Source organism: Dicentrarchus labrax, unplaced genomic scaffold (genome assembly GCF_905237075.1).
Source record: "Dicentrarchus labrax unplaced genomic scaffold, dlabrax2021, whole genome shotgun sequence".
NCBI lineage: Eukaryota > Metazoa > Chordata > Actinopteri > Moronidae > Dicentrarchus > Dicentrarchus labrax.
The window spans coordinates 60,984-87,342 of NW_026136959.1; the positions used below are offsets into that span (position 1 = coordinate 60,984).

The window sequence follows — 26,359 nt, forward strand, 5'->3', positions numbered from 1 at the left end:
AAATTTTTGTTTTACTAATCATCATGAATTCCTCATATTGGGACTTAAACTACATCAGTAAACTTAAAAAAAAATTAGTAAACTACATTAGTAAAGCACATTCATATTTGATGTCAGTAACAATATTTATTATCTAGGCTTTTTGGACAAAGTATTTATGAATTATTTTACTGTAACATATCACACAAATTATTAATTTTTTAATGCAGCACTTGAACAACAGTATTACAAATGTAATGATAACACACAGGCTTCTTGGACTTTTATTGCACACCTATGAGACTAAAAGCATTAAAATCAGAGAGGTGTTGTGGTGCTTTGGCTCCAGTCGTGAAGGGCTGCTGTTGCCACCAGATGTCACTGTGCTGCTGCATTTGAAGCCCCAAAGCTCCAGACAGCTTCATCCACCTCTCATTAGTTCTGACTTCACTAAGAACGAGTGATATGTATTGGAGCAAGAGCATCCATTACTAATGATCTTAAAACAATCTATTTGTGACAAACTGGTGAAAATACAGCCTCTCTTTTTATCACTCTCAAAGACACCACCTCCCTCAACAAGCTAGTTTCCCCTTCAACCATCGTCCCCTTTGTGCTACTTCCAACAACAACAACAACAACAACAACAACAACAACAACAACAACAACAACAACAGCAATGACAACAAAAGTTAGTGAGTGATAAAATGTTTCATAAATAAAAAGGACTAATCTTCATGAAGAATTGTTGTGGAAGAATTCAACAGCCTCACTGCCTGAGGGAAGAAGCTGCTCTGCAGTCTGGTGGTCCGGCAGCAGAAGCTTCTGTACCTCTTCCCAGATGGCAGCAGGGTGTGTCTGGGGTGGGTGCTGTCTTTTAGTATCCTTTGGACTCTGTGCAGGCATCTCACCTCAGCAGTATCACTGATGCTGGGCAGCTGAGTACCAATGATCTTCTGGGTGGTTTTAATCACCCGCTGCAGTGTCCAGAGTGCTGAGTTGACCGAGGGAGAATGTGTTGTTGAATGCTGAGCTGAAGTCATCCTACACCACAAACTGTACAGTGATATCACTCTTCTCAGCTGTCAGTCCTATAAACTGGCATCAGGACGTGTGTGCTCACATCAACCTTGGACTAAAGAAAACTCGCTGTGCATAACTGATAATAAAGTTCCAAGAAAACAGCCACAGTCAACATGTTTCACACTACGTACAAAGTGAGTGTATGAACCACAAACCTGAAGAGACGGAGAGAATAATCACATAAAACAGAATTAACTTCATCAGAAATATTTGGAAAGTTCAATTCAACGAAGGTTATAACATTGTATCAGTACCTGAGGTTTCTGATTTCAATGAGATCTAAAATATTCACAATCTTACAACATTTTAACAGAGGGCTGATTTTAAAGGAATATTTCTTCCTTTTATTTTCTGATGTGAGCATCAATGCCCTATTTAGCTTGTTTTCCTCTTTATAATCTCACTTATCTTTATCTACCGTTGGTCATAGGAAACCAGCTCTTTGTCAGATATTTTCTTTGCAGCTATAAAGTGATTCAGAGGTTTTACAGTGAACGACAAAACAATATTAAACTGCTTTAACTGGAGGTGTTAGGTTCACTGTTTTGTTGTCCCACATGACGTCACTGTGTGCAGGGTGGTGTGTTTGCTCGTGATGTTTCTGGATTCAGTTTCTCAGAGAGCTCAGAGCTGTTTTCAGGAGCTGCAAGGTCAGAAACACACTGTTAGTCCTCTTCTCCTGCACTGAACTACCTCAGCTCAAAATGTAAAGAATGTGTCAGAGACAATAGAATAAAAACAAGTTCTACTTACGACGTGGAGGGCGATTGGCTGAAATAAGAAGAAAAGATCAGAAGAGTTTAAAATGCCAGAATACCTTTTGTCTCATTTTCCCTTCTGAATGTAATTCTTTCATATAAAGTGAAACTCTTTAGATTCATATGTTATTAAAGGTTTCAACTCGGCTCATTCTAGTCTCTCACCTTTCTTCTTTTTGTAAACGATAAATCCAATCACAGCAATGAGGACGACAGCAAGAACAACCACTGTAGCAGTAATCAGGATGGTGATGTTACTGGGCTCCTCTGCTCAGCAAAAAACAACACAAATAAACAAAAATGATCATAACATGTGAAGATGAAGCAGGTTAAAAGATCTATCCATCTGTTCATCACACATTCACATTGTGAATAGAGTATAATACAGTAGTCACTGGTGTGTGTGAGCAGCAATATACAGCATTTAAAGGACACAGCTTACTTCAGTTTAGCAAAGAAGATACAGTATATGTTATTATCTTGGCAGCATTAAAGAAACCTGCCACTCTGTGCATTGTATGCAACTTCCCAGGTAACAGTAAAGTGACATTTAGTAATTGGTTAATAAAATAATCTCCACTGTGCATCAATTTATTTTCACTGTGAATCAGAAAAGGGTCGGCGGGCAACCTGGCACCCTATCACAGGGCAGATATGGTATCAATGTACTAGACAGTAAAGGCACTACTGGGTTACATTATGGGAAATGTAGGATCCAGTGTTCTGGGGACTAAAAGTCAGAATATGTCAGCCACTGGTGCTATGTCTCTTGCAAGACAGCCAGCCTTAAGAAAGTGCAGAACAAAGTTGCTGGAATGTTCCTTTAAGATAAGTTTAAACTTTCTGTGACTTTAATATATAAATGTTAAAAATATGATTTTATAAATAAAGGAATAAAGATAAATGTGTCGCTGATCTTTGTCTTAAAATAATTAATAAGACTATCATTATTCCCACAGTTGGAACGGATGACAAAAGTTAAAAACAAACAATAAGAAAATTAAGTATAAATAATTTTTTTTAAATCTGTGTTCCTCACCTTTGTCAATTTCGTACCCAGTTTTGCCGAAGTTGGTCCTGATCTTTGCTTTGTCCAGTTTGGTGACGATGTAGGTCTTCACACCAGAGAGCTGAAACACACAGTCGTACCTCCTCCAGTCTTCAGGTGTGACTGATGAAAGGTTCAGGTCAACACTCATCTGGAAGGATCCATCGTGGTTGAGGAGGATCTCTCCGTGGTCCACGTCCTCATGAAGCTCCTCTCCATCTTTCCTCCAGATGAGTGTGGCACTGTTAGGGTAGAAACCTGTAGCGTGGCAGCTGACTGGAGAGGAGGAAGTCTTCTGGAGGAGAGACACTGAGGGAAGGTCTGCAGAGAGAGAGAGAGAGAGAGAGAGAGAGAGAGAGAGAGAGAGAGAGAGAGAGAGAGAGAGAGAGAGAGAGAGATGACAGCCCCTCATAACAACCACCACATTGTCTCTATATAGACAAATGAGAGAACCACTGAAGAAACTCACTCCAGTCAGAGAAGAAGGATCTGCCTTTGTGGTTCACAGCAAAGTACTCAAACACAGCGTCAATATTCAGTGGAACTATTTCTATTTTGAAACACTGAAACTCTGTAAACTGATTTAAGTTATACTAAAACACTGACTGTCACAGTATCAGCTTTGATTGAAAGTAACCTCAGAGCACCCAAAAATGTCTCTACTGACTGGTTAGGACTAAATCAAATCTTACTGCACAGGAAACTGCCATAAGGTAATGTCACACTGATTGGAGTAATAATAATAATACAATGGCAGTTCAGTCTGAGCAGATTATAGGAACATTGTTGAGTTCATAAAACTAAATCAGGTCATGTGATTCTACCTTTTTGATCGGTTAGATCCCATTATCCCATCTCAGTTTGGTGGTGACAGCCTGAGGTTTCGGAGCGATCCACGTCAATGTCTTCAGGTCAAAAGATATGAAGTCTTCTCCATCATAACCATACTGATTAAAACCATTAACCTCTCCAGTCTCATCATCCCACTCACAGCCAGTCATCCTCTGTAAAACATGGGCACCTGAGAGAGAGACAGAGACAGAGACTGTAATTAACAACGATGTACAGATGAAGATGATCTCACAGATATTGGGCAGTGTGTGATGCACTTCTATTTTCATCTTCATCTCGTGGTGTGTTCATGATTCAAGAGCAGATAAGTGTACTTTTTCTTTATATGAGTGATGAAACCCAAATTCTGTTACACATTCTTTTCTTTTGTCGACCATGAACTACAACATCCCTGGTCGGGCCAGCTGAAGACTTTTGTTGTGTCTGTCTCCCCCTCATTTTCCTTATTCCCTTAACTGCTGCTTACTAACAAAGGCATACAATTAAAATAAAATGTCACCTGCTAAAACACGTGCAGCATTGGATGCAGTTGAGTGACCACATAAGTCTGACCAGGAACTCATTGAAACATAGTTATTGTGTAACTTCTATTACTAACTGGGAAAGGTGGGAAGCTGCCAAACTTCAGGGAGCCTGAAAGCTCCGGGCTTATTGCAACCCTTGTTGTGTCATCTAGTAGTAAAAGGCCTTTTAGAGCCAGGTATGACGGTTGCGGTTCTACTGACTGCAAAACTTTAGTGCTTGATGAGAAACACCTGACCTGCTAATGTTTAACAACCATTATAAAAACTTTGCATTTTCTAATTCAGTGTAAAGATTTAGTTTTTATTATTATAATTTAGATTTTGTGCTATGAAAGTTATATTTTGTGTGTGATGAAGACTTTCATTAGTCTAGAGAGGTGGATAAAGTTAGTTCCAAATGTTCCAGATACTATATAAGAATCTTACGTAGTTAGTATGTTATTATTACAACACAAAACTCGAGTGTGAAGGTGTGATTCTTGGACTGAAACCTGTACAGATGGATGTTAAGCCCCTTCAATCAAATTATTTAAAGAAATCAATGAAGAAAATGGAGGCTGTACTTTTCCTGTGTGTTTGTAATTGTGAGGATATTTTGACTATAGATGGATGTTTTGAATTTCTCAGTATGATGAGTAGTTTGTGTTGGACAGAGCAAACAAGTCTAACCAGGACCTGAGTTATGGATTACATGCTGACTGGCAGCTAGTGGTTCCAGGTTTTCAAAGCAATGTGATGGCGGTCTATTTATTTTACAACTAAGATGCTGATGAAACGTGACACAAGAGAATCAACAAAAAGACGTTTTTCATTGTGTTTTTGGTTAAGACTTGTGGGTAAAGAGCGAGCTGGGTCCGCTGTGGTTTCTACTGTAATGTGAGCCACAGAGTGCTGAACCGTGGTAAAGGGAGCCGCTGTCAGACTGTTTATTACGGTAGGCGAGGCCTAAAAGAAACATACACGTGTTTTCTGTCAAGTCCCAAACTATATGTACAATATGGACTTATTTTACTGTTTGTTTGTTTGTTTGTTTGTTTAGATAATTAAGGGCAAATTTCCTTATATGAGTTTCTCATATTGGGACCTAAAGTACATTAGTCAAGGACATTCATATTTGATGTCAGTAACAATATTTATTATCTAGGCTTTTTGGACAATGTATTTATAAATTATTTTACTGTAACATATCACACAAACTGTTACATTTAATGCAGCACTTGAACAACAGTATTACAGATGTAATGATAACACACAGGCTTCTTGGACTTTTATTGCACACCTATGAGACTAAAATCAGAGAGGTGTTGTGGTGCTTTGGCTCCAGTCGTGAAGGGCTGCTGTTGCCACCAGATGTCACTGTGCTGCTGCATTTGAAGCCCCAAAGCTCCAGACGGCTTCATCCACCTCTCACTAGTTCTGACTTCACTAAGAACGAGTGATATGTATTGGAGCAAGAGCTTCTTTTTTTTTTTGTTAAAAATAAAAGTGATTATATATTTGTATGATGAGTAATTGTGGAAGAATTCAACAGCCTCACTGCCTGAGGGAAGAAGCTGCTCTGCAGTCTGGTGGTCCGGCAGCAGAAGCTTCTGTACCTCTTCCCAGATGGCAGCAGGGTGTGTCTGGGGTGGGTGCTGTCTTTTAGTATCCTTTAAGGCTCTGTGCAGGCATCTCACCTCAGCAGTATCACTGATGCTGGGCAGCTGAGTACCAATGATCTTCTGGGTGGTTTTAATCACCCGCTGCAGTGTCCAGAGTGCTGAGTTGACCGAGGGAGAATGTGTTGTTGAATGCTGAGCTGAAGTCATCCTACACCACAAACTGTACAGTGATATTACTCTTCTCAGCTGTCAGTCCTATAAACTGGCATCAGGACATGTGTGCTCACATCAACCTTGGACTAAAGAAAACTCGCTGTGCATAACTGATCATAAAGTTCTAAGAAAACAGCCACCGTCAACATGTTTCACACTACGTACAAAGTGAATGTCACATATAAATGGAAATAGTCTCAAACACAAGGTTTAACATACTTTAAAGATTTCAACAAAAGCTTTAATTACAGATGAAAATAATATACAAGCAGAATATTTATAAGTTTTGATCGTTTTTATATTTAGAAGAAGGAGTTATGAATGAATGGATTATTCTGAGCAAACAGGACTTTGTCTCTGGAAAGATGAAAATTAGTTTAAAATGTATTCAATATTTGAACACCCCTAATCGTATTTGAGTGTAAGCCAAATTCTGATATCACAAATGCAAATGCAAACACATCTACCTGCATGGTTTGATATCATGAGAGGTCATTTTTTGAACCACAAACCTGAAGAGACAGAGAGAATAATCACATAAAACAGAATTAACTTCATCAGAAATATTTGGAAAGTTCAGTTCAACTAAGGTTATAACATTGTATCAGTACCTGAGTATTCTGATTTCAATGAGATCTAAAATATTCACAATCTTACAACATTTTAACAGATGGCTGCTTTTAAAGGATTATTTCTTGACTTTATTTTCTGATGTGAGCATCAATGCCTTATTTAGCTTGTTTTCCTCTTTATAATTTAACTTATCTTTATCTACCGTTGGTCATAGGAAACCAGCTCTTTGTCAGATATTTTCTTTGCAGCTATAAAGTGATTCAGAGGTTTTACAGTGAACGACAAAACAATATTAAACTGCTTTAACTGGAGGTGTTAGGTTCACTGTTTTGTTGTCCTACATGACGTCACTGTGTGCAGGGTGGTGTGTTTGCTCATGATGTTTCTGGATTCAGTTTCTCAGAGAGCTCAGAGCTGTTTTCAGGAGCTGCAAGGTCAGAAACACACTGTTAGTCCTCTTCTCCTGCACTGAACTACCTCAGCTCAAAATGTAAAGAACGTGTCAGAGACAATAGAATAAAAATAAGTTCTACTTACGACGTGGAGGGCGATTGGCTGAAATAAGAAGAAAAGATCAGAAGAGTTTAAAATGCCAGAATACCTTTTGTCTCATTTTCCCTTCTGAATGTAATTCTTTCATATAAAGTGAAACTCTTTAGATTCATATGTTATTAAAGGTTTCAACTCGGCTCATTCTAGTCTCTCACCTTTCTTCTTTTTGTAAACGATAAATCCAATCGCAGCAATGAGGACGACAGCAAGAACAACCACTGTAGCAGTAATCAGGATGGTGATGTTACTGGGCTCCTCTGCTCAGCAGAAAACAACACAAATAAACAAAAATGATCACAACATGTGAAGATGAAGCAGGTTAGAAAAGATCTATACATCTGTTCATCACACATTCACATTGTGAATAGAGTATAATACAGTAGTCACTGGTGTGTGTGAGCAGAAATATACAGCATTTAAAGGACACAGCTTACTTCAGTTTAGCAAAGAAGATACAGTATATGTTATTAAGTTGACAGCATTAAAGGAACCTGCCACTCTGTGCATTGTATGCAACTTCCCAGGTAACAGTAAAGTGACATTATTGAACATTTACTAATTGGTAAACAAAAGAATCTCCACTGTGCATCAATTTATTTTCACTGTGAATCAGAAAAGGGTCGGTGGGCGACCTGGCACCCTATCACAGGGCAGATATGGTATCACTGTACTAGACAGTAAAGGCACTACTGGGTTACATTATGGGAAATGTAGGATCCAGTGTTCTGGGAACTAAAAGTCAGAATATGTCAGCCACTAAATAATTAATAAGACTGATTATTCACACAGTAGGAACGGATGACAAAAGTTAAAAACAAACAATGAGAAAAGTAAGCATAAATAATTTTTTTTTAATCTGTGTTTCTCACCTTTGTCAATTTCGTACCCAGTTTTGCCCCAGTTGGTCCTGATCTTTGCTTTGTCCAGTTTGGTGACGATGTCGTTCTTCACACCAGAGAGCTGAAACACACAGTCGTACCTCCTCCAGTCTTCAGGTGTGACTGATGAAAGGTTCAGGTCAACACTCATCTGGAAGGATCCATCGTGGTTGAGGAGGATCTCTCCGTGGTCCACGTCCTCATGAATCTCCTCTCCATCTTTCCTCCAGATGAGTGTGGCACTGTCAGGGTAGAAACCTGTAGCGTGGCAGCTGACTGGAGAGGAGGAAGTCTTCTGGAGGAGAGACACTGAGGGACGGTCTGGAGAAGAAAGAGAAAAAGAGAGAAAGAGGGATTGAGAAGGTGAAAAAACGTGAAAGGGATAGAGAAAGACAAAAAAGAGAGAACAGGGAAGGAAATAAAACAAAGGAATAGATGGATGAAGAAATTCAAGAGGGTGGAATCAAGATGAGTGAAAGAGAAAATGGGACAGAGATAAGCAATGAAAGACACACTGTATCTGTCTGCTTTATGAGTGGATGGTCCTGTATTTGTACAGCGCCTTTCTAGTCTTCCGACCACTCAAAGGGCTTTAACACTATGTGCCACATTCACCCTTTCACACACATTCACTCAGTGATGGTAAAGGTAAACATCGGGAGCAATTCGGGGTTCAGTATCTTGTTCAAGGATACTTTGACATGTGGCGGGAGGAGCTGGGGATCGAACCAAAAACCTTCTGATTAGTGGTGGTAAAAGACAGCATATGCTAGCAGCTTAGAGCACACACAGAGTTAACTAAACCAATGATGAAATGTGATGACATGTTTAAAAATAAGTTTTACCCTTAGTTGGCACTTCTTTACCAGATATGATCAAAGGTCTTAAGGACATAAAAACCTGGATGACCTGAAATTGTCTGATGTTAAATTTGGACAAAATCAAAATTCTATCCATCTATTTATATATATAATGAAAAATAAAAGAACTGATCAGAGTACCAGTAAAGTAATGGATCAATAAGCAGTATTGATAATAGTAGTACTGTTAAAACCTTAATGATACCCATCCATACAATCTGTGTAAACTTACTTACCTCATGCTAGTGGTGCACTGTCTGGCTATCACAGTATCAGCTTTGATGGAAAGTAATGTAGAACACCTACAACTGTCAGTCTCTACTGATTGGTCAGGGCTAAATCAAATAATATCTTCAACAGCCAAAAATAAGATAACGTGAAACTGATTGGAGTAATAATACAATGGCAGTTCAGTCTGAGCAGATTATAGGAACATTGTTGTGTTCATCAAACTAAATCAGGTCATGTGATTTTACCTTTTCTCAGCAGAGAGCTGATGTCATAGTCCACATACTTCTTCAGGAAGCCAGGGAAAATCTCAGTGATTGTTTTCTTAACATCTTCTATTCTAGCTTTCTCAGCATCCCATCTCAGTTTGGTGGTGACAGCCTGAGGTTTCAGAGCGATCCATGTCAATGTCTTCAGGTCAAGAGATATGAAGTCTTCTCCATTATAACCAAACTGATTAAAACCATTAACCTCTCCAGTCTCATCATCCCACTCACATCCTAACATCTCCTGTAAAATGTGGACACCTGAGAGAGAGACAGAGACAGAAACAGAGACTGTAATTAACAATGTGCAGAATACAGATGAAATCTCCAGTGGAAAGATGATCTTATAAATATTGTGCATTGTGTGACACTTGTGTCTTGTGGTGTGCTCATGATTCAAGAGCAGATAATCAGTGCACTTTATCTGAGTGATGAACCCCAATTTATTTTCCACAGCTAAAAGTTACAATAGTAGCTACTGTTGTATGAATTGACAGATGACTGTCAGTGGCAGTATACAAAGTGGGTATGTTGAATTATATGCACATTAAACTCTTATTAAAACAAAGTCACACCTGTGTGACACCTGCAGTCTCAGATGCAGTCCAAGCTCAAATTCATTAAATATAATATACGTAAATACTTTACCTCCACTTTGGTTGAGGCGCTGCTTCAAATTCTGAATCCTGACTTTGTATATGTTTGGCCCTTTTTGAAAACACTCCTGAGTGGCCCACTCAAAGGACTGATGATCATATCGTAATACTTTTTTCATCCAGTCCTGTTTTGGTTCTAAAATCTTTTTGTTGCTGTCGCAGTAAATGGCCGGACTTCCATCAAACTCTAGAGCTGACACAAACTCTGATAAGTTTGGGACTCCACTGGATCCAGTTAGAAAAATCGTCACTGAGTGTTTCACTGCAGGACAAACAAAGTTTATACATTCAGTAAAGACCCATCATGAATCTGATGTATTCAGTCAGCAGCCTATGATTCTATTAAAACATATAAAGTCAGTCTTATAAAGTTTAAGTAAAAGTGAAACTAAAGTGCTGTTTTCTGGAGCTACAGGAGCCAAATGCACTCTGTGGCTCACGTTATCGCAGTCAAATGCAGAGCCGAGTGGAAAGTGAAGCAAAGAGCTTAAAGAGTTCAAATGTGATCTTACCTGCTGATGAAACGTGACAGAAGAGAAGCAACAAAAATAACGTTTTCATCTTGATTTGATAAAGTCGGGTGGGTAAAGGACAGAGCAGCGAGGAGGTGAGAGAGAGATGTGTAGACAGGAGGACTGCCTCCTTCTTCCACAGCGTCAGTATGTGACCTCAGGTACTCAGGAAGTACTGCACAGCTGTATCACCTGTCAAACAGGTACCAATGTCTCTGTCAGTGTGTCTGTGCCCATTATGTTATGTTTAGAGCCCCATACATACACTGCAGAGTAAAAGCTGTGAGAATAAACTGTGTGAATTAAGAATGATCCAATTTTGTTGTGTGTAGTTCGATGCTCCGGACCACATCATGCCAACAATTTCTTCAGAAACTGACATATAGTTTTATTTTAACATCATTTTATTACTATGATTTAAAACATATTGTACTTGGATTGTGTTCACTGAGGTTAAGTTAAAGGCTGTCAGTAGTCTATGTAAGATGAATGCTCTTTTGAAGGTACTGTGATTTCACACACTAATTCTGCTCTACACAGGAGCTCATGGGCCAAATGAAACTGCTGTAACAGAAAGGACATAAAGGAAAGCTGTAAAATGTTGTCTTACCTGGAGATAAAAAAAATGACACAAGAGGAGCAACAAAAATAACTTTGTCTTTGTTTGAGAAAGTTTGTTTCCTGGTTCACTGACATGAGTGTTTGTTCTCTGGAATATGAGGCGTGTTCACCAGTTAATGATTCCTCATAGGTGAACTAAAACTTTACTACTAATAATAATAAGAATTTAACTTTATTATTATTACTTTTATAACTCTACTATGTATGAAACCAGAATATTTTTGAAAGGTTATGTGTGTTTAAATGTCAGTTACCTGTTGTTGCTGTATCTGTTATTACTTGTCTGCACTCGTCTGCCAGGTAAAGTCCAAAACACAGTGTGAGAAACAGAATTTGACACATCAGATATGAAGCAACAGCAGGTATAAGGGGGAGGGACAGAATTCTTATCAAATAATCTGTTTTTGTTCATCATTCTTCATCTTTTTTTCTTCCTCTTTAGGAGCAATGCTCTCTTTTAAGAGGAACACCCTGATCACATTACACAGTTACACAATCATACCTGGAAGCTGCTCAGTACAACCACAGTCTGACCACAGTATAGTCTGTATTGGCCTTACATTGTTGACACTTCTCTTCAGTCAGGTCTACTTTGCACAGATGAATCTGAGCTCTTTGACATAATTGTTGAGTATTCTACCCTCCTCTCTTTTGTTGTAGTAAACACACACTAAACCAGACTAACTAACTAAAATGCTGCTGACCCCAACAAATCCAAACAGAGAGAAAACACCAACAATGGCAGTCGCACAAAGTGCCACCAATTTAGTATTTTCGATTCCAAGACCAAATCTGTAATGAGAGTCCACTTAGATCCATTTGTATGGGAGGCCAGAGAGCTGAACATACTGTAGCTTCAGAAAAAATCATCATCACTTTGACATCACATCCGAAGAAGGCAGGCTAATTCATCACAGAATTCAACTTAACTGATGGAAAAGCTGTTTTTCACACACTGTACTGTTGAAAAATCATCTGTATTATGTGATTATTAGTGCAAATCATTGTGGAGCTCCTTTTTAAGCCAAATGTTTCATTCTTACATGACAGCCAGCTTTGAGGTTGTTAGAATGCACTCTTTACACAGCTATTGGCTCGCTGTTTCCTCCCTAGAATTCATGCTAAGCTAAGCTAACCTTGTCTGGGAGCAAACTTTGTCCTCTGTGAGTATACAGGATGCTGAGCTAATATTCATGTTACTGCAACTACAGTCACAGATGTGGACAAAAAGAACCAAACTTTTAAACATGAAATTCTGGATTTTATTGTGAAGTGAAACATCAACAGAAAAATAAAGAGCATTACATTTGTTTTTAACATTCATTTGCCAGAAGTTAGGTGAATATTCCTATGGAAGGCCAGTATTCCTGCTAAATAATGTTTTCACCTATCATTAGCCCCTGCAGTGGGTATCAAGCTGTGCCGTTATAAATCTATGGACCCCTCTGAGAGCCCACATTATCTCTAACTGACGTAACGTAACTTTAAGCTGCTTTAAAATGCTTCACTCACCCAGGCAGCCAGCAGATACTGTGGCCGAATATATTTATATTGTATCTGCTCAGGCTCAACTACATTGGCTGGCCCAACTGATGAGGCATGGGAATGTGATAGCCCGCACAGTAATCCAACCACCATCACTGTCTGTCAGGTTCCACCTTAGTTAGCAAGCCCTGTGGTATGAGGAACTTTCTATGAATTATGTCCCTCGAGCCAAACAAAAGAACATGGCTTCAATAATCCATCACAAGAGGTGATTTTGAGTCTTATATTCAGTATGTAGTTATTCTAAAACCGTTTGTTCATAGATAGATAGATAAATATTCCTTTATTTGTCCCACAATGGGGAAATTCCAATGTAACAGCAGCAGGGTGGATAGAGAACAAAACTATAAATAAACAGTAAGAGTAGGGAAATAATAAAAACTCTATGTACAAGAGAAAAACAACAACAGATAACACAAATAACACAAAATAGTAGCAGCAGTTGCACATGGGCAATAGATTGCACAGTAATTATTGCACATTATTATTACTATTGATGCCGAGATGGGGGCAGCAGCAGGAAGGAAGGACCTACAATATCTCTCCTTCACACATTTGGGGTGAACGAGTCTGTCGCTGAAGGAGCTGCTCAGCATACTGATGGTGTCCTGCATGGGGTGGGAGACATTGTCCATCAGTGATGATAGCTTTGCTATTATCCTCCTCTCTCCCACCACCTGCACTGAGTCGAGGGGGCAACCCAGGACAGAGCTGGCCTTCTTAATCAGTTTGTCGAGTCTCTTCCTGTTGGCTGCTGAGATGCTGCTGCTCCAGCAGACCACTCCAAAGAAAATGGCTGATGCCACAACAGTATCAAAGAAGGACCTCAGGAGCTCTCCCTGTACTCCAAAGGACCTGAGTTTCCAGAGCAGATAGAGTCTGCTCTGGTCTTTCTTATAAAGTGCCTGCGTGTTATGAGTCCAGTCCAGTTTATTGTTCAGGTGAACCGGTGTCAGGGGGGCGTGACTGCACCTGCGGAAATCCACCACCATCTCCTTGGTTTTCCCTGTGTTGATTTGGAGGCGGTTCCACTGACACCAGTCCACAAAGTCCTTTATCAGTTCTCTGTATTCCCTGTCGTCTTCATCAGTGATGAGGCCTATGATGGCAGAGTCATCAGAGAACTTCTGCAGAGTCATCAGAGAACTTCTGCAGGTGACAGTGCGGAGAAAGTTTAAGATGTTTCTAAAAACTAATTATAGAAAACATCACTGAAATAAAATTTTATATAGAATTTTACACATCAAGCACAAAAATCATAACTACTACACTTTTGTTGCAGGAAACCATCATTTAGTCTCTTTTAGTTCTGTCAAACTATAATGTGAGAAACTCATTGAGTGTGTTTATTAGTCAGGTCTCAGGATTCAGTTGCAGAACCTACAGCAGAGAGTGTGTGTCAGATCAGTCAGAATAGAATAAAAGAAACATTTACTTACAAGATGGAGGGCATTTGGCTGAAATAAAAACAAAAGAAAAATAATTTCAGTAAATGTCAGAATATCTTTTATCACCTTAACCCCAGTGAATATGATCTCCTCTTCTACTCACTCAAACTGTAAAATAAATCTACCCTTCTTTTATTACATCTCTCCCACATCATCATGGTATAGGCATATTATCTTGACTCACAGGCTCTGAGCCTGACACTGTTTACTGTTGGTTGTATTCAGATTGTGGGGTACAAGGAACGGATGCTTGTTTAAAATTTTCAGCCCAGATAAAATCATGAACTCAAAAACAAATCAAAGTACTAAAAAAGTAAATTAAGAAGAAAATCATAAAAATGTTCCTCTTTGTTAAATTTCCTCTTTTTGTAGCGTGAAGCCAATGACAGCGAAGAGGATGAGAGCAAGAACAACCACTGCAGCTCTGACAGGGAAAGTCATGTCAGTACAGAAAAGGTCGATCCGAAGAATGTCCATCCAATCCTGCCATTAGGCAAAACTTCCTACAGCAGATGTCTATCTGACAGTGCTGTAGCTAAATTTAAGGAGGAGATTCCATCAATGTTTAATTCAATGCCATGCCTGAATATAACTGAGTCCAATAATAACTTTAGTCCCTCCCAAATTGATAATCATGTTAATAGTGCTGCAGACTCACTAGGATCAACATTAGATTCTATTGCCCCTATAAAGAGGAAAATATTAAAACATAGGAGACTAGCACCGTGGTACAACCACCAAACCCGCCCGTTAAAGCAAAAATCTGAAAGGAAATGGCGCTCTTTTTTAGAATATCGCTCGATTTGGCAAGATAGCCTTAAAACCTATAGAAAGGCCATCCATAATGCCAGAGGAGCCTATTATTCAGCAGAAAATAAGAGTAACCCTAGGTTCCTCTTCAGCACTGTAGCCAGGCTGACAGAGAGTCACAGCTCTATTGAGCCACATATGCCCATAAACTTAAGTAGCAATGACTTCATGAGCTTCTTTTATAATAAAATTATTACTATTAGAGAGAAAATTAATCACCAACTGCCATCAACAGTTATCAGTGGCTCTCCAAGTTCAGGAACTTTAACAAATGTAAACTTACAGGTATGTTTGGACTGTTTCTCTGCTATTGATCTTCATCAGTTAACTTCAATAATTTCTTCATCGAAGCCATCAACCTGTCTATTAGACCCGATCCCAACTAGGCTGCTTAAAGAAGTTGTTCCCTTAATTGGCACTTCTTTACTGGATATGATTAATCTTTCTTTATTATCAGGATATGTACCACAGTCCTTTAAAATAGCTGTAATTAAACCCCTTCTTAAAAAGCCCACTCTTGACCCAGGGGTTTTAGCCAACTATAGACCAATCTCTAACCTCCCCTTCCTCTCTAAGATTCTGGAGAAAGTAGTCGCCAAAGAGTTGTGTGACTTTCTACATAACAATAGTTTATTTGAGGATTTTCAGTCAGGATTTAGAGTTTATCATAGCACAGAGACAGCTCTGGTTAAAGTTAATAATGACCTTCTGATTGCTTCTGACAATGGACTTGTCTCTGTACTTGTATTATTAGATCTTAGTGCTGTATTTGACACCATTGACCATAATATTCTTTTACAGAGATTGAGCATCAAATTGGCATTAAAGGAACCGCACTAAGCTGGTTTAAGTCATACTTATCACATCATTCTCAGTTTGTACACGTTAACGATGAATCTTCCATAAATACCACAGTTAGTCATGGAGTTCCACAAGGTTCTGTATTTGGACCATTTTATATATGCTGACACATCCTGTCACAGACGGATGCAGAAAAACTAATCTATGGATTAGTTACTTCTAGTAACAGTCCTGCTTGACTCCCATTGCTAATATTACTGATATTATTGTTATTATTATTACTACAGTTACTATTATTACTATAATCACTGCTCATTGTCCCCCGTCGTTGTCGTCGTCGTCATCATCATCTTCGTGTTCATCATCATCAGTCACTACTATTAGTGTAGTTGTTGCTACTGTTGCTGCTGTGCACCTTTGTCTTTGTCTCTGTCTCTCTCTCTCTCTCTCTACCCCGAACTGGTCTAGGCAGACGACCACCTGCCTAGAGCCAAGGGGTCTGGCCTCTTAAAAGGCAGTTTTTCCTTGCCGCCGTCGCCAAGGTCTTGCTCATGGTGGGAACTGCTGGGTCTCTGTAAATAATATTATAAGGAGTACCGTCTAGACTTGCTCTATTTTGAAAAGTGTCGTGAGATAACTTCTGTTATGATTCAGTGCTATACAAATAAAATTGTATTGAATTTAGGATTAAGTGGTATCTAGTGGTTCAATTTCAGCTTTAACCTAACTGAACAAAGCTGGTGTCTGTATTTGACAACTTGGAAATGAGAAGTGTTTATGAGAAACTATGGTTGCCACAAAACTTGTGAAAACTTGAAACTTGTGAAAAAAGAATGAATTTTACCCATGAATATTATATTCCAATTAATCAATCATTCAGGCCAGATTTTTTTATAGCCCTTAATAGAAAACAGATATAGATCTATAAATGAATAAGTAAATAAAAATAAAATAATAAGGTAGCCAATGCAGAGACTTTTGGTGTAATGTCTCTTTCTGGTCCTCCTCAACACAGGTGCAGATGTTGTAACTAAGCTACTGTATATTCTTCTTGGGGAGACCAGCAGAGGCTTGAGAGAAAAATGGCCGCACTCTGGCAAAAATTTTATGATGATAAAATGCATTTTTAGTTATGTTTCTAATGTGACATTCCAAACTAAGATCCAAATAAAAGATTACTCTGAGGTGTTTTACCTATTGACAGGGATTTAATGCCAGTGCTTGCATATTGTTATGTCAGAAGGTGTACACTTTGGATTGGTCAACCTTTTAATCCCAGTCTTACCTTCATTGGTCCTGATCACTGCTTTATCCAGTCTGGTGATGATGTCGTTCTTCACACCAGAGAGCTGAAACACACAGTCGTACCTCCTCCAGTCTTCAGGTGTGACTGATGAATGAAGGTTCAGGTCAACACTCATCTGGAAGGATCCATCGTGGTTGAAGAGGATCTCTCCGTGGTTCACGTCCTCATGAAGCTCCACTCCATCTTTCCTCCAGATGAGTGTGGCACTGTCAGGGTAGAAACCTGTAGCGTGGCAGCTGACTGGAGAGGAGGGAGTCTTCTGGAGGAGAGACACTGAGGGAAGCTCTGGATGGATGGATGGATAGATAGATAGATAGATAGATAGATAGATAGATAGATAGATAGATAGATAGATAGATAGATAGATAGATAGATAGATAGATAGAGAGAGAGAGAGAGAGAGAGAGAGAGAGAGAGCTGATAAGTTGGCGGCTTTTTCCTTTTACTTGATAGGACAGCTCAAGATAGACAGAAAAGATGGAGAGAGGGATGATACGCAGCAGTGTAAGCTTTGACAGAAAGTAATGTTAGAGCACCCAAAAATGTCAGTCTCTAATTGCAACAACAGGAATAGGAAGAACCACTGGCACAAGGAACAACCACAATGAACTGACACAGAAACACATAAAACTACATCAGGTCATGTGATTCTACCTGTTTTCTGCAGAGAGCTGTTGCCATAGTCCAAATACTTCTTCAGCAACTCAGGACAAATATGAGTGATGTAATTCTGATAGTATTTTATTCCAGTTTTCTTAGCATCCCACATCAGATTGGTGGTAACATCCTGTGGTTTCAGAGCGATCCACATCAATGTCTTCAGGTCAAACGATACAAAGTCCATTCCATTATAGCCATACTGACCAAAACCATTAACTTCTCCAGTCTCATCATCCCACTCACAGCCATGCATCCTCTGTAAAATGTGGACACCTGAGAGAGACAGAAACAGAGACTGCATAATGATGTACAGATGGCATCTCCAGTGGAAAGATGATCTTTCAAATATTGCATTAATTGCTATTTAAATCTACGTGTAAAATAATGTTATAGTGTGATATCATTGTTATATCGAGGCCTTGTAGAGCAGTGGTTCCCAATCTGGGGGACAGGACGCTCATTAATGGTTGCCAAAGCTTCACAGGGTTTGCAAGGTCTTTTTGATTTTAAGGGGCCTTCTTGATTTCAAGTGATGTAAGAAAACATTAAAAATATATACTGAAGGCCTTTCTGTGAAGAAAATGTAGTGAACTGTATAAAAAGTTTATAAAAATATCACAAAGATTAAAACTGATACAATATTCACAGGAAATTGTCCGCTAGAAGTATAACGTTTATTCATATAACTATGATACTACTACTACTACTACTACTACTACTACTACTAATAATAATAATAATAATAACAATAATAATAATACAGCTGTGAAAGCTGCCCAGACAAAGATGAGCAGTTACAGTGGCCATAGTCAGGCACATATGACAAACACATGATGTTTTTGCTTTGTCTTTCTATTTTTATCTCCTTCTGTGATGGAAAAATACATATTTCCTTATTAAAAAACAAAACAAACAGCTGCTTGACATGCTTTTACTTTTAATTCACATTACTTCCTCATATACTGAAAGAGTGTAGGAAAATGTTTAACTAATAACCAGGACAAACTGTCACAAATTACATTTTCTCTTACAAGGCTGTAGATATGTTTAAGAGTGTGGCGTGTGATGGGCAGACAGGAGTTTATGTTGTTCCAAATAGTCATCAAAGGATCATGGGAATTTGCTAATTAATGTTACACATTGTGTGGCTCCAGAGAGCTCTTAGTACTGTGTTTGTTTTCGTTCTTGGCTTAAAGTCAAGCATGTTAAGTATGAGAGCTGCACTCTGAAGTTGTTAGTTGACAGCCTTCAACTGTTTCTCTTGTTTGTGATACCGGTGCAGGAAATCAAGCTGCTGCTGATGTAAGGGAAGCATCCAGTTTGGTGGCATTTCTGGTTCTGTCTTCACCACACAATCACCTCTGATGTTCACTCGAGCAATTACTGAATATAGATAAACAGGCTGTCTATTTATAGCCATTCATCAACAGTTCAGAAGTAAAACAAAACATTTATTATCTCAGATTGAACTCTGAAAATGTCCCAGTCATGGAATTTTTACAACCAGCATTGTTGACACAAACCACTGCTCTCAGACATCAACATTACCATCACCTCTTCCCCCTGCTCTGCTTTTATTGCTCTCTGTTTAATTAAAGTTAGACACATCACTTTTATTTACTAAATTCTAAATTACCATTTGGTTTTGGTTTTTCAAATTAATTTATTTTGCTAAGGAGGTTCATATATGTACAGGGAAGTTGCCTTGGTATATTATTGCATAACAATTAACATAAAAATAAAAATATATAATAATAGTGTATTAAGATGAAATACAGACAATAAAAAGAGACAATATATTCAAATATAAAAAAGACAATATGTACAGTAAATAAATGAATGAAGGAATAGCTGTGACAACCTTTTGTTTATATCTTTCACATAAAAAAAATTCTTATAATGTTAATATAAACCACATTTTTTTGAACTTCTGGCTATGTATATGTGATAAAACAATGACTTTGCTCACATGGTCATATTGAGCAGGTATTCTGTTCACTATGTTAGTTTAGCCTGTTAAATTAGCAGTAAACACAGGGTGCAGCTGTGGCTGATGGGAATAAAACTGGCTCTGCATTTAGTCACAAAGTATTGTACAAAATACACCTGATGATGCCACTAGATGAAAAGTGACAGATAGTTATTAGAAATCCTCCTGAGGGGAACATGAACGTGTGGTCGAGATTTTCTCTAAAAAGCCAAAGATTTTAACTTGTTGTGGTAGAAGAAAAATCTGAGGTTAAAGTTAGTTATGACTCATCATGTGGGAACCATTAATGATTGTTTTTTTAATATTGGGACTTCCATCCAATACTGTAATTGTTTATTTCAATCTGGATCAAATTGATAAAGTCGCCTATTGACAGACAAGTTGACATTTTCCTCCTTGGAGACAAAATGCTAGCATGGTTACAAAGCACAGAAAACACATGTAAGGGTTCAATCTGTAGAGGAAAAAATGATCATTTAGTAAATAACCTTTGTATGAACTGTGATTTACTATATTATACTGTTCTGTACACAGCATGACCAACTTTATTTCCTGTTGAACTGTACCCGACCTGATTACTATAAATGAATCAAATGAAGCATGACATGTTGACAGGTTGAAGTATAGTCCAGTCTACACATGTCATGCTGACCTGCACTTGGACTTGGTCCATCGTCCTTGGACAGAGACAGACCTAATCGACGCCGTCGCTCACCTGCCCCGGCCAGAAAATGAATTTGAACATTTCTGCAGAGACTATAGGCCAACCATGAGAGAAATACAAAGGCTGTTGCAAAAGAACTTTGGGACTCATTCTCACAGAATCAGGGGCTATTTCACTGAAGCCAGAATGCCCCTGCGTATGAAAAATCCAACATGGGATGATGATGACAACCAAGGATATTGGGACTCAATAACAGCACTCTGCACAGAGATTCAGACCACGTTCCCAGTTCCACAAGACATGACCGCTCTGGAACTGATGAATCAGGGCTCAGACGAGGCTGTGGGCGTATTCCTGGCGCGCCTCACTACTGCCTTTGACTGTCATAGCGGCATGCAGCGCCCAAATACAATGGGAGGCTCCCCACTCACAGCTTATTAATCACACTTGAAAAGCCTTTTTCTAAGCAGAATGCACCCCTCACTGGCAGATGCCTGTCGCCACTCCTGCATCACCTGGAAATCCTGCAGCTTGGCAGATATTTTGCAACATCCTGAGCATGAAGAAGACATTCAAAAACGTCAGGACGCGCTAAAAAAGAAGAAGAAACAGGAGAAACTGGACGAGGCCCAGCTGACTATGTACAATGCAATGACGAGTGAAGAACAGTAGAACTGTTAGAGAACAAACCACGTGGTTCATCTGTGTACTGTTAAGAAAATTAGGGCTGAGGATCAGCCAACATAATGGCGTTTTGTACAAGATTTACAAGCAGTAAATGCTGCAGTGCATCCGCGCACGCCTGAAGTTTCTAACCCACATACCATTCTGTATCTCATCCCACCAGACGCAACTCATTTTCCGGTTGTTGATTTGGCCCATGCATTTTTCTCCGTACCCATCCATCCTGAAAGTCAATATTGGTTTGCATTCACCTTTCAGGGGCGTAGCTACACCTGGACCAGATGTGCATAAGGGTACCTCGAAAGTCCAACGTATTTTCATCAGCAGCTGAGCCTAAATTTGCAAAATTTAGAATTTCCATCAGGTTCTGTCTTATTAGCTCATGTAGACGACCTTATGGTGGCCAGCCCCTCAGAGGAGGCATGCAAAACAGACACGGTTGCACTATTAACATTTCTGGCTAACAGCGGTCACAAAGCCAGCTTGTCTAAATTGCAGTTTGTTCAGACAAAAGTAACATACCTGGGATATGTGATCACAGCAGAGGGCAAATCCCTCTCTCCCAAACGAATTGCAGGATCCCTAATTATTCAGAGCGAGAGGCACCCCTCTCAGCTACGGTCCATGGCAAAAAATTGACAGCTCATGGCAAAATTACATGGACCCCAGAAGCAGAAAAGGCCTTTGTAGATTTGAAAAGTGCACTCATAAATGCTCCAACACTTGGCCTACCAAATCCAAATAAGCCATTTGTACAGTTCATCGATCAAAAGGGTGGATATGCCACTTCTGTCCTCTGCCAGAAACATGGAGATAAACTCAGACCTGTTGCTTATTTCTCTACAAAGCTGGATCCAGAAGCAACAACAACCCTCCCTGCCTTAGAGCTGTAGCAGCTGCAGAGAAGGCAGTGATAGCCTCTAGAGATTTAGTAGGCTATTCTGAGCTCATACTTATGGTACCACACGCTATAGCTCACATTTTGCACACACAAGATGCTGTCTGCGCAGATAACACACCACATTGTTGGAAATGCCTAATGTCACTGTCAAACGATGTTCTACTCTAAATCCTGCTTCTCTCCTCCCAACACAGGAAGATGGCGATGACTCAGAGAACTTTCATGACTGTGTGCAAATTTTGGAGGAAGAGTGTTCACCAAGGGTTGATCTGTCAGACACACCTCTCCCAAACGCTGGCCTCGAGTTGTTTGTAGATGGTTCTGCATCAAGAGACAAAACAGGCGTCAACCAAACATTTTGCTGTTGTCACTCTGCATGCAATTGTAGCATCAGGCAAATTACCATCTCATTTTTCAGCACAAGCTGCAGAGCTAGTAACGCTCAACAAAGCATGCAAACACGCTGAGGGCAAAATAGTGAACATCTACACAGACTCTCATTATGCGTTTGGGGTGGTTCATGACTTTGGCGCCCTTTGGTGACACAGAGGTCTCCTCACCTCCTCTGGAAAACCTGTAGCTAATCAAAACCTTGTTTCTGATCTTTTGGGTGCTATAATGTTGCCAGCAACAGTATCTGTGATGAAATGTGATGCTCACACTAATAACTCTGATCCTGTGTCTGTAGGAAATGCTGCTGCAGATGCAGCAGCAAAGGCTGCTGCTGTGAAAAGTGACATGTTTCACATCCTCTTTTCCTCCTCACAGCCTGACGTTAACCCATGTGCTGATCTCCCCACCATCCAACAACTGGCTACCGCCGCAGAGAAGGCGCAATGGTCAAAAGCTGGAGCCACATTTTCTAACAAAATTTGGTGCGGGCCTGATTTAAAACCATGTTGCCACATGCCCTCTTTCCATTCTATGCTAAACTAGCACATGGAAAGGACCATGTGGGCAAAGGGGGAATGAGTATAGCCATAAATGCTAACTGGTATACCAGAGGGTTTTCAACTTTTGCCTCTGATTACTGTAAAAGGTGTGTCACATGTGCAGCACACAATGCTGCGGGAGCTCCTAAGGTTATGCAGCACGGTCATGCTCTTCCCCAAGGCCCTTTTCAATACTGGATGATGGATTTCATAGAACTCTCACCATGTGAAGGAAAGAAATATTGTTTGGTGTTGGTCGACATGTTCAGCAAATGGGTTGAAGTTTTTCCTTCCTCCAAAAAGGATGATTAACTTTGGATATCATTAATTTTTGTACCTTTTGCTGTTGCTCAGAGATGCCTATGTCTCATTTTGTTATGAGATGTTTTCCCTAACGTGACTGATGACGTGGTATCTTAAATCTTGACTTGATATCACCGATGTTTAATTACCTGTGAGTTGTATAACCTTTAGCAGCATATGTTACTTTGATTACTATTGTCACTCTTTCACTAATGTTTATCACAACATTTAAAATGTTATTGCCAGTCACGACCAAAAATCTTTTATTTTTCTCTACTACTTAAGTGATCAGGTATGATCAAAAGAGGGGAGATGTAGAGGAAAAAATATCATTTAGTAAATAACCTTTGTATGAACTGTGATTTACTGTATTATACTGTTCTGTACACAGCATGACCAACTTTATTTCCTGTTGAACTTTACCCGATCTGATTACTATAAATGAATCAAATGAGGCATGACATGATGATAGGTTGAAGTATAGTCCAGCCTACACATGTCATGCTGACCTGCACTGGATGAATACAATAAACACCTGTGTAATGTAAGGTTGGAACATAGCCTGCTCTGGTTGAAATACAGCCAGGCCTGAAAATCTAAACTTTTATCCATTTTTGGTCTAAGACGGAAGCGGGCCTTTGCGGCCTTTATCTAATTGGTAGCGAGGTACTCAGCATCGATTCCTCGGCAGACGCTGACTGTCACTTTGTTGGTGCCGATGCTTCTGCACAGAAGCTGAATAAATATACAAAGACAAATTTCTCTTTGTTTGGTTTTCCTTTATTTTCGGTCAAACTTCCACCACACAATCTTTTAGCCACTTCCCACATAATAATAGCAGTAATGAAATGACTGTTCAGTACTGTTCCTCCTTTGTGGATGGACATCAGTCAAAGTGAACGTTGGGCCATTTCCATGTTAGCAGATTGGAACCCTGAAACACAAATGAAAGATTAGTATTATTATTATTATTATGCTCAGAATTTCAATATATAAAGTGCTATATCGAGCCCTATCACTGGAGATGTCAGAAATGTCATTTAAGACTATCAGAGGCACGTAATTAAAGAGGAAAGTAAAACTTGCATTGTTATGAAAATATTGTTCCTCACTATTATTTTTTCTTCTCCAGATGAAGAATCCACTGATGCTGACCACCAACAGAAGCAGTAGTACAGCAGATTTGATTAATAAAATACCAACTTGGGAAAGAAAACCTGGAAGTGAAACAACAGAACATTTACACTTGCATTGTTTGAATCTCAACAAGCCATGCTGTCTGGTTCTGAGGGTGGATATTGTTCTCTGTGTGAACTTTAAAGGATAGGTTCAGATTACATACAGATACATTACAGATATTATACTAGGTCCAAACTACAAAGCACAGTCTGATTACTATTGAGATTTTTACATACAATACACTTACCAAATTATTACAATTAACATGTGTATTGCATTTGAATCACAATTTATATGATATACAAAAAACAAACTGCTTGTTGTTCTTCAGTGCCACTGCAATTACAGAGTTACAGCTGACTGCATTATTAAAGGATCATTGTTAGATGCACAGTATGTGAGGGAGAACTGCTTGTAATAGAAGGTTTAAGACAGCTATCTGATCAATCCTAGGTTAGGGATTACAATTTAAAGATCAAGGCTGATATAATTAACCTCTGTAGTTATTATCCAGGTCTTTTTTTAATGGACAACATAACTGATACCAGTCTTACCCCATGGAGAACTGCTTGTAATAGAAGGTTTAAGACAGCTATACAAGACAAAGTGCTCAGCTTAGAACAGGTCGGTTAGATGAGAGGAAGTAACACAGCAGTGTAGCACAAGACAAGAGGAAGTAAGAAAATTGCTTAGCACAGTTGTGTGGCACTAACAACAGAATAAGGAGACGTTTTACAGCTACTGTTGGGTCAAAGAAGAGCAAAGTGTGCAGAAATGCAATTGCTCCTATTATCGTATGGAAAGAACATGTAACTAGTGTAGCTGTAAGTATAAAGTAAGATTGTATGATCTTGTCCAGGCAGTCCAGAGGAATCCAGATAACCAGGAAGAGTAGGCAGAATTCTTAACACACCCATAAAAAGATGGCCCAGTGCAATGCATAGTGCACCAAAGGAAACTACAGTTCCTGTTTAAACCAGAGTGAGAACACATCACAACAGTTTACCACAGTGACAGTAGAGAAAGTGAATTCTATGGGAATTAAAAAATCTCAATGTTACTGACAAACCTGAAGAAATGAAGACGGTCACATCAGGTCAACAAAAGTTAAATGCATGTGCAGCATATCGAGTAAAATAAACTAAATGTGGATTCCCACCGTCAATACTTCTGATCCCAGTCTTGCCCCAGTTGGTCCTGATCTCTGCTTTGTCCAGTTTGGTGACGATGTCGTTCTTCTCACCAAAGAGCTGAAACACACAGTCGTACCTCCTCCAGTCTTCAGGTGTGACTGATGAAAGGTTCAGGTCAACACTCATCTGGAAGGATCCATCGTGGTTGAGGAGGATCTCTCCGTGGTCCACGTCCTCATGAAGCTCCTCTCCATCTTTCCTCCAGATGAGTGTGGCACTGTCAGGGTAGAAACCTGTAGCGTGGCAGCTGACTGGAGAGGAGGGAGTCTTCTGGAGGAGAGACACTGAGGGAAGCTCTGGAGAGTAAACAGAGAGACAGTTTATAGACAGTATTTAGACTGTATTAACTTATATTAACATTATAATTCCTGTAATGTATTTTAAAGGTTTTAGTAACAAACACACAATATATACAGGCATGCAACACTATACACCGATCAGCCATAATGAGAATAATTGTATAGCCATCACAATTTGGCCTATGTCAAAGTCGCTCAAATCCTCACCCATCCTTTTCCTGCTTCTAACACATCAACTTTAAGGACAAAATATTATATCCCTATATGCCTAAAATATCCCACCCACTGACAGGAGCCATGATAACCAGATAATCAGTGGCATTCACTTCACCTGTCAGTGCTCTATTGTTATGAAGTGTAATTGAGAAAAAGCGCGAAGGAGAGAGGGGGAAAAAGACAGATGAAGAGAGGTCAAATCGATTACAAAGGGAGGAGTGGTA

General features: G+C 39.3%; 1 protein-coding gene and 1 long non-coding RNA gene across 3 annotated transcripts in view; one reads left to right on the forward strand and one right to left on the reverse strand.

Annotated features, from left to right (window-relative positions):
- Positions 1–106: 106 nt before the first annotated feature.
- Positions 107–26,359, reverse strand: part of LOC127360852 (major histocompatibility complex class I-related gene protein) — a 52,845-nt gene continuing 26,592 nt past the window's right edge. The window contains exons 1-7 of one of the 2 annotated variants that reach the window (XM_051395269.1): positions 10,584–10,752; positions 10,064–10,333; positions 9,398–9,676; positions 8,053–8,382; positions 7,339–7,440; positions 7,169–7,186; positions 107–1,705 (exon numbers count right to left, since the gene is read on the reverse strand). In XM_051395269.1, the coding sequence (XP_051251229.1) occupies positions 1,626–1,705; positions 7,169–7,186; positions 7,339–7,440; positions 8,053–8,382; positions 9,398–9,676; positions 10,064–10,333; positions 10,584–10,632 (1,128 nt within the window). In that variant the 5' untranslated portion in view covers positions 10,633–10,752 and the 3' untranslated portion in view covers positions 107–1,625. Of the gene's footprint in view, positions 1,706–5,357; positions 6,571–6,972; positions 7,059–7,168; positions 7,187–7,338; positions 7,441–8,052; positions 8,383–9,397; positions 9,677–10,063; positions 10,334–10,583; positions 10,753–17,176; positions 17,212–25,728; positions 25,917–26,359 lie in introns of those variants that run through there. The other variant, XM_051395268.1, reaches the window with a different exon arrangement.
- Positions 17,121–25,889, forward strand: LOC127360864 (uncharacterized). The gene is made up of 2 exons (XR_007883950.1): positions 17,121–17,211; positions 25,729–25,889. It is a non-coding gene; the product is annotated as an uncharacterized LOC127360864 (long non-coding RNA).